The 14460-nt window shown below is 37.3% G+C and overlaps 1 protein-coding gene and 1 non-coding gene across 2 annotated transcripts in view; one reads left to right on the plus strand and one right to left on the minus strand.

The window, feature by feature from the left end:
* Nucleotides 1-14460, plus strand: part of AGBL1 (AGBL carboxypeptidase 1) — a 979047-nt gene that overhangs the window by 616940 nt on the left and 347647 nt on the right. Inside the window, exon 22 of the mRNA XM_055088206.1 lies at nucleotides 7514-7677. Coding sequence (XP_054944181.1) covers nucleotides 7514-7677 — 164 coding nt within the window. The remainder of the gene's footprint in view (nucleotides 1-7513; nucleotides 7678-14460) is intronic.
* LOC112061913 (U6 spliceosomal RNA) lies at nucleotides 3223-3326 on the minus strand. The gene has a single exon (XR_002890438.1). It is a non-coding gene; the product is annotated as a U6 spliceosomal RNA (small nuclear RNA).

A 14460-nucleotide genomic window follows, 5' to 3' on the forward strand; every position in this document is an offset into this window, starting at 1 on the left:
ATGGCTCACGGGCCCAGCCGCTCCGCGGCATGTGGGATCTTCCCAGACCGGGGCTCGAACCCGGTTCCCCTGCATCAGCAGGCGGACGCGCAACCACTGCGCCACCAGGGAAGCCCTCCCACTTTTTATTGAGTTATAATTGGCATATAACATTACATTAGTTTCAGCTATACAACATAGTGATCTGATAAATGTATATATTGAGAAGTGATCATGTTTTGTTAATATTCATCACCACACATAGTCACAACTTTTTTTGTGTTGAGAACCTTTAAGATTTACTACCTTAGCAACTTTCAAATATACGATACCATATTATTAACTATAGTCACTATGCTGCACATTACATCCCCAGGACTTATTTTACAGTTGTAAGTTTGTAACTTTTGACCACCTTCACCCATTTTGCCCACCTTCCACCTGCCCGCCACTAGCAACCACCAATCTGTTCTCTGTATCAATGTTTGTTTTTTTCAGATTCCACATATAAGTAAGATCATACAGTATTTGTCTTTCCCTGATTTATTTCACTTAGCGTAATGCGCTCAAGGTCTATCCGTGTTGTTGCAAATGGCAGGATTTCCTTCTGTTTTATGGTTGACTACTATCCTAATATATCTATCTATATCTATACCTATATGTATATCACATTTTCTTTATCAATTCGTTCATTGATAGATACTTAGGTTGTTTCCATGTATTGGTTATTATAAGTAATAGGGTTACAACAATATTTTCAAAGAAATTCTGAAATTTTCCTTCTCAATGTGTGGTCTGTGTTTAATTCTTTCTCTTCCTTGGGTTTATCTTCCTGAGGCCCTCACACATAAACAACGTTTTTCAGGCACAGTATTTTCTCCTCAATTCTCTATGTTGTTGCTTCATTGTCTTTGGTATTTAGTGGTGTGAGCAAATTTTACTATTTAATTTTGATTATTTATAGGGATCTTGATACTTTTTTTGTTCCTTTTCATTAATTATAACACATGTATTTGATGAGCTTGTTTGATCTGCAGACTCAGATTTTTTTTTAATGTAAGGAATTTCTTTCTTCTTTTCTTCATGCTTTTTTCCCTCTTTTTCTTTTTCTTGACTTCTGTTATGACTCCCATACTACCTAGTCTGAAAGTCCCAGAAAGTCCAAGATCAAGTCCCTGAATCTGTCCTACAGTTCTTATTTATGTATTTAACTTGTCTTGTTTATATAGTTTTCCCTTGAGATATTGGAAAATTTCTCAAAGCTGTCCTGTACAAAATGATTTTATTTTCTGCATCAAACAGTTTGTTAACTCTTTCCAATGGCTTTTAACTTAGAAATTGTACTTTCCATCTCAATAGTACAATTTCTTCTGTGCTCTTATTCTCTCATCATGCCTTTTGCTACACTTTCACCAATGCAGTATACTCTTGATTCTTTCCAAGAATATAAACAAGAAATGTCCCAGATTTTTCTCATTTCTGGTAGTAAACGTACTTGTTTGGTGTCCTTTGAGTGCCACCCTTTTTAACTGCAGTGTTTCTACATAGGTGTAACATCTTCCCTCTGTGTATGTTTATAGAGGGTGTTCAATGAAGCCTAGTTTTGTTAAAAAGATAGGCTTTGCCAGATGTTGTTGTAGGTCTTTGGGGCAGATATTAATCCCTATCCAGTTATAACCTGGGATTTAGGACACAAAGAGAGGCCCATGCAAGATGTGAGGACTAATTGAAGACTTAACCACACAAAGCCAGGACCTCCAAAAATGACATTTGCAGTCAGTAAACTAGTGAAACCACAATCTGTGAAGCAAGTAAGTGGGTTTGCCTGATTGTCTTGGCCATTGCTTCGGGTAGAACAGGAAAAAAATGGAGAAGTCTTTATTCATAATTTCGCAACACAAACCCTCCTTCAAGCAGATTTGGAGTCATATTTCAGTGGTACAGTGTAGCCCAAAAGGCCTCAAGCCAAAACTTCATTCTATAATGGTCCTTGATTTGTTGTCCCCAAGTGCCCAGGGAAGGAAAACACAAGTTCTTTCTGGAGGCAAGAGCATTAAAATCAATCCACAAAGACTTTCTTTGAATGAAAAGAAATATAAATTTTGAATTTTTGAAAAATCATAAAATATTTGAGCAAACAAGCCTACATTATTGACATTAAGCAGAAAAATCAAACCAGCAAATGATGCACGCAAAGACTATATCCAAGAATAATCAGGTAGAGAATATAAATAACTGTGTTTTTAGTGTTTTAGAGACAGTTTTTGAGATGGATAAGTTAAAGAGACGGTTCAATGAAGCTAGAGAGAGAATTATTAAAGTGGAATATTTATATAAAATATTCAGAATCACAGTGATAGTAAGAAATTAAAATATGAAAGTAGAGCTAAGAGGTATTGAGGAGATAGGGAATGGGGGTGATAAATTATTCCAAGAGATAATGGGTGACACTTTTCTAGAACTAATGAAAGACACCAATCTTTAGTGTCACTGAATTACACATAAAAGAAATAAATCTAAATATACTTCAGAATATAAAAGATAAAGAGAAGATCTTACAACTGCTAAATGGAATTACAATAGTTTATTGGCATACTACATATAGCTTTTTAAACATTTTTCTAGGGAGCAGTAACTTTAAAAAGTATTTCTTGGGGCTTCCCTGATGGCACAGTGGTTGAGAGTCCTCCTGCCAATGCAGGGGACACGGGTTCATGCCCCGGTCCGGGAAGATCCCACATGCCACGGAGCGGCTGGGCCTGTGAGCCATGGCCGCTGAGCCTGCACGTCCAGAGCCTGTGCTCCACAACGGGAGAGGCCACAACAGTGAGAGGCCCGCATACCGCAAAAAAAAAAAAAAAGTATTTCTTACATGGATGTTTTATTGATATTATAGAGCCCCCTCCCCCAAATGTTTGTGTAATATTGGCAAATCATAGCAATGGTGTCTGAAAGTGTATGTGAGGGTTTTTTTTTTAATGGCTTTTTTTAAACTTTTTGTTTTATATTGGAGTGTAGCTGATTAACAATGTTGTGTTAGTTTCAGGTGTACAGCAAAGTGATTCAGTTATACATATTCATATATCTGTTCTTTTTCAAATTCTATTCCCATTTAGGCTGTAACATAATATTGAGCAAAGTTCCCTGTGCTATACAGTAGGTCCTTGTTGATTATCTGTTTTAAATATAGCAGTGTGTGCATGTCAATCCCAAACTCCCAATCTATCCCTTCCCCTGGTAAAATAAAATATGGAATGCTTCACGTATTTGCGTGTCATCCTTGTGCAGGGACCATGCTAATCTTCTCTGTATTCCAATTTTAGTATATGTGCTGCCAAAGCGAGCATGAGGAATTTTCATTTCTAAGTCTTCACCAGAAATCACATCATTATGTGCTTTGGATTTTGCTTTTCACACCTATCATTAAATCATAAACATATTCCATATTGTTAAATTGTTGTTATAATTATCATTTTGGTGACTTCACTATATGTCATAAAATTTATTCCATTATAATTTCCTTAGTCATTTTTTCCTTATTAGATATTTAGACTTTTATTTCTCTCAAATTTTAATTATTATATATAACCTGGATATAATATACAGTTTGTACATATGGCTTCACTTTTATTTAGAATCAGTTCCTTACGAAAAGTTCCCAGAAGTGATAATATCATGTCACATAGTCAATGTATTTTGATATGTGCCAGCTTTTATCATGAGTCAGCACTAAATATTACAAATCTGAATATATATACCTACCAATTTGCTGGGTGTAAGAGGCACTTTTATTTAGGTAATAAGATAGAATATTTTTCCATGTTTGTTTTTTAATTATTTTTCCTCTTTTGCTCACCAGTTATCAGTATTCATGCTTTATAAACTTATCTTTTGTGGATTCTGTGTATGTCTTACCAATATGTAATTTTCTGTAATATAATTATTAAAATAAGTAATTTTCTGTAATAACACAAATATTCTTCCCATATTAATATTTTAAAATTAAGTGAGGATGAGGTTGGTAGGCAATTTTGGGTTCAAATGTACTTATGAATTTGACTTATTTTGGGGTAGATTATCAAGAAAAGTTAATGTGTGTGTATATATATATATAAAGAATTGTGCTAGTGAGTTTTACTTACCAATGTGATGAAAAGATAGGCACCTGTACTTTCTGGCAGCACTGGTAACTGAATATTGATATGACAGATATTGTTTGCTCACCCAATGCTTGTTTCTGACACTTCTCTGTCTTACATGTCTTTATTAAAGAGGATGAACAAACTAAAATGTTCAGTTACCAGACCATTGTAAAGCTGGAGTTTGCTTTATTATAATACACAGTTCTGGCGAATAATGTGTAAGCAAGAGTATGCTGTCACCTTCTCCCCCCCACTTTCTCTTTCTCCTTCCTTGACTGATGATGTGCTGGCTGGAGCTACAGCAGCCATCTTGTAGTCATGTTGAGAAAACCAGGAGAATGGCAGATAAAGTGACCCTGATTTTGTTAAGACGCTGAAATAATGCCACAAACTTCATACCCACCAAAACTTATAATATGCAAAAAATGAAGCTCTATTTATGTTTAAGCCACTATAGTCAGGCTTTCTGTCATCGGCTGTGAAAAGCAAATCTGAATGAACACAACTAAACTGGGGGAGAGGAAAATTGGGTCTCTGTTTTATTAAGATGCACTTTTAAACTAACCCAAAGCCTTGCTGCTGTGAGTACATGGTAACTGACCAAAGTATATAACAGAATTTCTAAATTTTATCCACCTGTTTCCCCAAACGTATCCAGGGAGTGAATGCACCTCCTGGAGCAAAAATAAAATAAGAATTTTAAAAATGCTCATGACCTTTAACAATGGGAGAACATAATTTAAAGGCATTCCTCTATTCGTTACTCAGAGAAATGAAGTTTCACTTAACAAATACAATAAGTATCCAAGAGACACTCCATCCATGCCTTTCTATACCCACCCATTTATAACCATTACTTATCCATTTTTAATGTATGGATGGCATGCCATATGACAGGCTATGTATTCCATGCCAGGGATGTAAAAAAAACAGATACTGCTCAGTCCTTGCCTTTGAGGATTTCACTCCAGGCTGGGTGTGGGAGGTAAGAGGAGGCCGTTTGGATAAACAAATGTTTTTGATACTGTGTGAGAGTAAAAAGTATAGAGTACTCAAGTGAGATTCATGGTAGAGGGTGAAATAGAATAAGTGTTACCCAAGACCCCACAACCAATAAATGGTATAAGTTCCTTTATTCAAGGTCTTCTGGAATAGTCATTTTATAATACCAACCATTGGCTGAAATAAATGAGACCAATATCGGAGATATGGGACTATTTTTGCATTATGAAAACGCTATCATTTTGTCTGCTGTTGTACAGAAGTTGACTTGTATGAAGAAATTGCCCCTGACCTGGCAATATGGTGTATGCTATGAGATTTATTTCCCCCAGGACTCTTCCTTCTTTTGGCCTGTTGTCTGTTCAGCTGGATGCTGGGGTAACACATGTAAGAGGAGGCCTCCTCCTCTGACTGAGGAGGAGGGTGTGACCAAGACAGCCCTTCCAGAATGAAGAAAAGCAGCCAGGAAAATGGGCAGAGGAAAAGTATCAGCCCTCAGAGCTGTGGCACATGGAAAGAGACTGAGATTTTTCTCTCTCTGTAAAAAGTGATCTTTTCCATTGACCTAAGGAAAATAACTTGTTAAACACGTCTTTCCCTTCCCACTGCTGTTGTTTATGGAACAACAGACTTCCCTTAACTCTGAAGTAATGTCTCCTTTCTTCAGGAAAACAGGTGTCCAAACATGCAGCAAATCACATTTTTAAACAGCTAAAACAAGCTGGGACAAAGTGAGAGAGTGGCATGGACATATATACACTACCAAATGTAAAATAGATAGCTAGTGGGAAGCGGCCGCATAGCACAGGGAGATCAGCTCGGTGTTTTGTGACCACCTAGAGGGGTGGGATAGGGAGGGTGGGAGGGAGACGCAAGAGGGAGGAGATATGGGGATATATGTATATGTATAGCTGATTCACTTTGTTATACAACAGAAACTAACACACCATTGTAAAGCAATTATACTCTAATAAAGATGTTAAAAAAACAACAAAAAATAAATTAAAAAAAATAAATAAACCTGAGGACTTTACACATTTCTTTATCCTTTTACCTAGAAATTCTTTTGTGACGCTTACAATTTCCCGGCTTGGAATTTTTTTTGCCTTGGGATACTTTTGACCAATCTTTTCAAATTTTTACTATCACATCCCTGTCTTCTTGATCACTGTTCTTTGGATGGAAAATCTATTTCTTCAAATATAATATTCAACAATTGACTCTTTTTCATTTAAGTCAAATGTACTTTATAAACATGAAGACCTCAGGACCACATTGAATTCTGTCATATTAAATATCTTTATAGGATGAAGGAAAGAAAAATTGAGCTATTACTGATCAGTATTGGGGGACTTTGAAATATTCGTATCATGACTTGTCTAAGTATATGGAGGGAAGAATTATAATCCCTTTTATGAATGAGAAAATCAAGGCGAATGTTCATATATCTAAGATCACATGGTCAGAAAATAGTAAAATCAGGATTCAAATCCAATTTTTATCTAACTTCAAAGACCATGCACTTTCTACCTCACCATGTAATAGAGTTCCTCCTAGACTACATAAAGCACTTTGTTGAGTAGTTAAATCAGAAGTGATTTATGAGGCTCTATTATGTACTAGCTGGGAGGGCATGGATAAAGTATCAGTTCCATGGGTCTAAATCCCCTTCTCTGTGGAATGGATACAGTAACAATATCTGCCTCATAGGACTTTGTTAAGGATTCACTGAGTTAATGTATGTAAGAGGGCTCAGAACAGTACTGGACATAGTAAATGCTCAATAAAGTCGTTTGTTCGTTGTTATTATTGTCTGTTAACTTCGTGAATAATAGCATAGCATGAATGTCATGGCTTTGCTTTCATGTGTTATCTTAGTACAGCTGAATAGGTGGTTCTAAATAAATGGTGAATGAGTTTGTTTATTTTTTTAAGTTTTTAGTGTTTGTGAGAGATATCCCTCATTCTTCTCCATTGGTTGGCAAATTTATGGGAGAAAAAGGGTATCTCTTAGTAATATTGTTTACAAACTTTTGTTTCAGCTGTGAAACCCTTTTGTAAAATACAGATAGAAGCACTGCTGCTTTATCTGAAGTTGGGGGAAGTGACTCCTGGATCTCCACGCACACCTCCTGCCCTCTAGTACCCCTACCCGGTCATTGCTGTCTTGGGAGTACTTCTGGGAAATCCTGAAGGTTGATGTAATGCAGACTGAGAACCACTAAGCCACAAATCCCACAACAAAACACATTGGGCAGTGACTGATAAATACTATTAATTCTTAATTTCTGTGATAGGCCTATGTCCAGGTGTCCTTCCTCTTAATCTCAGATTGTCTTCACTCGGTTTCCATCCTATACTCACTGTTGAGTGCTTTGTTTAACTGACAGGGTCTACAGTTTGGTACCAGTGAACTGGAGGAGATGGGATCTATGTTCTGCTTGGGCCTCCTCATCTTGGAACTCAAATCTGTAAGCTGCAGCCATCAGCTGCTGACCTGTGCAGCAGCTCTACTGAATGCTGAGGAGTCGTCTCTAGACCACCACCTCCAGCGGTAAGTTGCTCACTATTTGAACCTTTGTGTTTCCATTGGAGAATATCTGGGAAATGAAAGTCACGCGGACCTATGGGTCTTTGACAAAGAGAAAATATGGAGAAGCTGCCAGATCAAGGTAGTGTAATAGTGCTCCATTGGAACCAGACTCGGGGCATCCTTACTTCCTGCTGAAGACAAGGAGGATGTTGCTTACTTGTACATAAATGCACATATAAAGCTACATACATTTATAAATATGTATTTTTATTAAGTTTTGCTCATGGCAAAGAAGATGCAACTTAGCGACACACGTGCACGTTTACCTATGCTTATGTTTGCCAGTTATGTGTTTATATGTATACTGCTGTCACTTTGGAGTCATTAGTCAGCTAAAAACTGGCAATCTCGCTGCTAATATCCAGGCACTTGGGGACAAGAAATGTTTTAATCTTCCCATTCTTAAAAAGCAATGGTCTGTCTCAGAATACATGATGGTGATGAATATGCTGGCCCAGAGAAACTGACTCACAGCCATGGCAGGGAAAGGGTGGATCTCTGAGAACAGTGAGGATCTTTAAAGAGTCAGGAGAGGGAGAACTGTTATCCGCAGAAGCCCTTTTGATGCCCTGTACTGTAGACAAGTTGCATTCGGAGGCAAGAAGGGAAGATATAAAGGCCATGGGAGAGAAGAGAGATCAGGAAACGTCAGAGGAGTCAAAGAACGCTAAGTCATTGCCCACATTTTGAGCAAAGCAGTGGAGCGGGGGATTGAGCTGTTGGGTGAGGAAGTGCCTGCCGGTAGATTAGGAAACATCTTGTCATGCACTTCATGTCCCAAGGCAGAGAGGAAACCGCTAACACTGGGGCCTCCTATTTCTAGCTCATTTTCATTAATTTTCCTCCTGCCACTGTTAGGCTGCCGTTCCAGTGTGACTTCTCACCAAATGGCCAATCAAGCCTAGAAAGATCTAGCAGTGTAAATTAATACTGCTTTGGAAGGCACTGGTTTCTCTGAGACTTAATTACCTAAGTGCAATATTTCACTTGCTCATCACACGATGCTATAGATCATAGACTATGGAGACTTAAGTAAATCCAGACTTCTTCCCTCCCAAGAGTCACTGTGCCAATTTCGTTTTGACATCACAGCCACTTGCGTCTGCCCCGGCTCCTTCAACACCCCTCAGAGCCCGAAGGCTTGGTGTGCTTGGCATCGTGGTTGGTGTTTCAGCTTCTCCCTCTGACAGCAAGCGCTTCCATCTGCCAGGATATATATTTCAACTTGTCTTTTCATCTTTGCCTTTGCTAAGCTATCCTGGGTTGCAGGCATGCCTGCGTTTTCTTTCTTTCCATCTTTCCCCGCCCTTTCCTCTGCTGCTCGTTGAGGGAAGACTGAGCAGACCTGGCATTGCTTGCTTTCCCTGAATTGATTGTGCCCGTCTGTTTGATCCAATGCAGTGAGGATTAGTTGCCTGTAAACTGGAACAAGAAGAAATCTATCAAAGAAGTGCCTTTTCTAATTCAAGTCTAAAGAATTTGGTGTCAGGCTCCAAATGCAGTGGCCACTGTGTGGGTTATCATAGGAACATAGTATTACCTGCCCTCCATGCCATCCCACACGACTGACTAGTAATTTTTCAGTTACAACGAGTCCAAGGATGCTGAAGGTTGAAATCTTCCCGTGACCTCTGACCCTTCTTAGGCTGGTATGGCTTCTTAAGGGCAGGATACCTACAAAGGGTGTGAGTAATCTGTGTGTTTTGAAAAGATTTCAATTAAATTTGAGAGGCGTGGAGCTTGGTGGAGAACAGCAGGATGAAAACGGCCTATTTCACCCAAATGTTTGTATCATAATATATTTTTCTCCTCATGGAGGCAGGTGATCCAAACAAATCATGGTTCCTGCCCAAAGGACCTGAGAACTAATGGTTGAGAGGGAAATTACGCTGAAAATGTCTTGACCCAGAAAATATTCCTGCCAGTAAGTGTATAATCATTAAAGGCTGGCAGGGGGAAACTTAATAAAATGATATTTATTGGTTTGAAACCAGCAGCAAGCTGTTTGAGTACCTTTGATTCGTTTCTGATGAATAGAACTAAATCGTGAGATATAATAATCAGCCGAGTGAATCCTAAGAACTGTGTTAGCAACAGGGGTTCTTACTATAATTCAAAGGGTGTAACTAATGTTTGTCAGTACAATTCTCCGTAAGCTTTAGAGAGGAGACCTCTGCTACCCTCCCCCCGACTCCTGCCTCTTTTCCCTGGGCGTGTGGCCTTTATTTGACGTAACAGGGTTATATACTTCAGGAAAATTCTTCTTTTCTTGCAGAGAAGGAAATACTAGAGAAAAAAGGGGGGCTCTGACCTGAAAGTCTGCCTTAAAGAAAGGCGAGCACGTGTTATTTTGAGGGTCCCTCCGACAACATTAACCCCTGGGAGTGATCTACTGGGAAGATAAAGGCTGGCTGTACACCGTGGACATCATGTTTTTTGACAATAGGTTTTATGCCTCACTTACCACAAAAACACTTAAAGTGTAGGCAGCATCCACAGAGCAACTCACCATTTTTCATAAGCAGAGAAAGGGCAGAATGGTGGTTGTTTGCCCAGTGGCTGAAGCTGAAAATGAAGTACATGCACTCTTTGTTTTGGTTGTTCTTCTATAGCTCTCTTCTTCCCAGTTGCTCATTTAAGAAAGGTCTGCAGACTCATTAAGGCGTCTTTAGATCTTCTTGCCGTTCCTCTTTCTTTCTCCTTCCTCTCAGTCTCATCCCTGGAAATAATTGTGTGTGCACTGCAGGAATGCTAAGCTGCTTCTTCAGGAGGGGCCGTTTATCCATTGTGACAGGTCTTTTGCAAAGTCATTTAACAGTTTTGCCGAGTCAGCCGCCTTTCATCTCGATTTGTATCCCTCCAGTGCCTTTCCGCTCTTCAGCTCAGCTCCCCTCTCTCCATTTGTCCTTCCATTAATAACAACAGAAAGCTCAGAGTTTCCGACCTGAGCCTTAGCAATAGCTTAATATCTCGCCTATTCTCCCAGATTACAGTCCCATTGCCTTAACCGGGGCGGCTCCCCTTAGCATCAAGATAAATTAGTTTAATCCTCTCTTTAGTTTGATGAAACAACACGGAAAAAAAAAAATCTTTCATAGACTTTAGAAAACCTAATTAGACTTTTTAATAATTAAAGACACTTGATTTTCATTTAAAACATACACTTTTGTCTTTCTGAATAAGAAAATATAATTTGGAAATCAACAACAAAAACACACCCCTACTCCTGTCTTCAGTCACACACCATCCATCTACCTGTGGATAACCATTGTCAACATTTTGGTGAAATTAGATTACTTTTTCACCTATGAATAAATAGATTAAAAAACCCTCAACAACCATGTATAGGAGTTCCTTTCCTTGAAACTTTATAAACACTTTTTTCAAAATAGACTTTATAGAAGTTGTAGCTCTACAAGATTGAGAGGAAGGTAGAGATTTTCCATATACACCCTGCTCCCACACATGCATAGCCTTCCCCATTATCAATATCCTCTGCTAGACTGGTAGATCTGTGACAATTGATGGACTGACATTGACACATCTTTCTTACCCAAAGTCCAGAGTTTACATTAGGTTTCACTCCTGGTGTTATACATTTAATGGGTTTGGACAAATGTAAAATGACGTGTATCCATCATTATAGTCTCATACAGAGTAGTTCCACTGCCCTAAAAATCCTCTGCCCTCCCTTTATTCATCACTTCCTCTCTGCTAACCTCTGTTAACCCCTGACCCTTTTACTACCTCCATAGTTTTGCCTTTTCCAAAATGTCCTATAGTTGGAATCATACAGTATGTAGCCTTTACAGATTGGCTGTTTCTCTCTTAGAAATATATGTTTAAGTTTCTTCCATGTCTTTTCATAGCTTGATAGCTCATTTCTTTTTATCACTGAATAATACTCCATTGTCTGGTTGTATCACAGTTTATTTATCCATCCACCTACTGAAGGACATCTTGGTTCCTTCCAAGTTTGGGCAGTTATAAATACAGCTGCTGTAAACATATGTGTGCAGGTTTTTGTGTGGACATAAATATTTAACTCCTTTGGGTAAATACCAAGAGCATGATCACTGGATTGTATGGTAAGAGTATGTTTAGTTTTGTAAGAAACTGTCAAACCGTCTTCTATAGTGGCTGTACCATTTTGCATTCCTACCAGCAATGAACGAGAGTTCGTGTTGCTCTGCATCCTTGTCAGCATTTGGTGTTGTCAGTGTTCTGGATTTTGGCCATTCTAATAGATGTGTAGTTGTATCTCGTTGTTTTAATTTGCATTTCCCTGATGACATAGAGTGTGGAGCATCTTTTCATATGCTTATTTGCCATCTGTGTATCATTTTTTAGTGAGGTGTCTTTTAAGTTGTTGATCCATTTTTTAATCAGGTTGTTTCCCTATTTTGATTTTGAAGAGTTCTTTGCATATTTTGGATAACAGTCTTTTATCAGATGTGCTATTTCAAATATTTTCTCCCAGTCTGTGGCTTATCTTTTCATGCTGTTCATAGTACCTTTCACAGAGCAAAAATCTTTAATTTTTATGAAGTCTACCTTAACAATTCTTTCTTTCATGGATTATGCCTTTGGTGTTGTATCTAAGAAAATCATTGCCAGAGGAACCTAGGGGCAGAACAGGAATAAAGATGCAGACATAGAGAATGGACTTGAGGACACGGGGAGAGGGAAGAGTAAGCTGGGACGAAGTGGCATGGACATATATACACTACCAAAAGTAAAATAGATAGCTAGTAGGAAGCAGCCACATAGCACAGGGAGAACAACTTGGTGCTCTGTGACCACCTAGAGGGGTGGGATAGGGAGGGTGGGAGGGAGACACAAGAGGGAGGAGATATGGGGATATAGGTATATGTATAGCTGATTCACTTTGTTATGCAGCAGAAACTAACAGCTTTGTAAAGCAATTATACTCCAATAAAGATGTTAAAATAAAAAAGAAAAGAATTGCCAAAACCAAGGTTGTCTATATTTTCTCCTACCTCATCTTCTAGATACAATGATTGTTTTTGCATTAAAATCTTTGCAATTTATAGGTGAAAATGGGGTGCTGTTTTAATTTATACTTTGACCTTTTCTGAAATGGATTACATGCTTCTATTTCATTAGTATTCTTTTTTAAAATAAATTTCCAAATAATATCTTTTGTTCTTTATTCTTTTAATAATCATTTTAAAATTTACATTTAAATTTAATTTGAATTTCTATATTAAAGATATTCTACTTCTGTTTGTCTTGGATATTTCAAATATTTTCCCATTAACCTTTCATGTTTTTTACATAGTTTATTGACTTTGGTTGTATTTGTTTTCACATAGATATGTTTCTCAGTCTTCTTCTTTGTTTCTTTCACCTTTGATAAAATTATCTGCCTCAGTCTAATAACAAATAATTCACATGCACTGTAAGAATGTGTTAATTCAACTGAAGTAGGTAAGTTTTTAATGAGTATATTTACATATTGTAATTCCTCTACATTTTTTTCACTATTGAATAAGTCTGTATTTCTAAATTGTTAACCATTTGCTACAGCAATTACTTAATAATCCGTCCTTTAACATTGATTAATAATGTCAGCTTATTATATAGTATTTACATGTGCATGTACCTGGTATATATGTGTATATATATATATATATTTTTGGGTTTTATATTCTATTCCATTAATATATCTGCCAGGAACACATAGCTTTAATCTTGTAACTGTGTAATTTAAATCTATGATGTTGCAAGCACCACCTCATTAGTATTGTTTAACACACATATACATTTACATATACTTATATTTGCCACTTAATGTATTTATATGTGTATTTGTTTAAAAATGTGCTTTGCTATTTTCCTTTTAAAATTTTCGCCGATAAACTCTATAATGAGTTGTTACCTGCCCAAAGTGAAAGCACTGGGATTTTAACTCAAGTTGCATTAAAATTATAGGTTTTTTTCATCTATTAACTATTTGCCTATATGACTTTTTCAAAACCTGATATTTTGTTCCACTTATTCAGATCTTTGATGTTCACAAAGTATTGTAGGGGTTCTTTTGTAACCTTTTTGTTTTTTTCATGTACTTCCTTGATGTATTATCATGCGCTTTTAATCTTAACATTTAAAATTTTCTTGTTACTGAAAAAGCATCTTTTTCATCATATTTTTGTAAGTGGTTGTCTTAGTTATACAGGAACATTCTTGATTATTGATATGCTTATTAGTAACTTCACTGATCTCTGTAGTTGTACCTAAAAGTGTTCCCCTAGATTTTTCTGTTTTTCTAGATAAATCATAGTATCATTTATAAATTTTGACAATTAGCTTTGCTTACTTTTTATTCTTATCTATAACCTCAGTTTTGAGAACATAGTTTAAAGATGATGATGATGATTTTTTGGGCAACTTCATTGTGAATCTCTCTTCAAAATGAGAATGACTCTAAATATTTAAGAATTAAGTAAAATGTCTGTTGGTTTGGTATTAATGTTCAATGTCTTCTTTATTATTCTTTTTTCTTAGCTTAGTAACTAAAAATTCAGGATTGGATGATGAGTTTTTTTGGTATCTAGAAAAATGATTATTACTTTAAACTAATAGTCTTAAATTATGTTAATAGGTTTTTTTTTGTTTGTTTGTTTGTGGTATGCGGGCCTCCCTCTGCTGTGGCCTCTCCCGTTGCGGAGCACAGGCTCCGGACGCGCAGGCCCAGCGGCCATGGCTCACGGGCCCAGCCGC

Source organism: Physeter macrocephalus, chromosome 11 (genome assembly GCF_002837175.3).
Source record: "Physeter macrocephalus isolate SW-GA chromosome 11, ASM283717v5, whole genome shotgun sequence".
NCBI lineage: Eukaryota > Metazoa > Chordata > Mammalia > Artiodactyla > Physeteridae > Physeter > Physeter macrocephalus.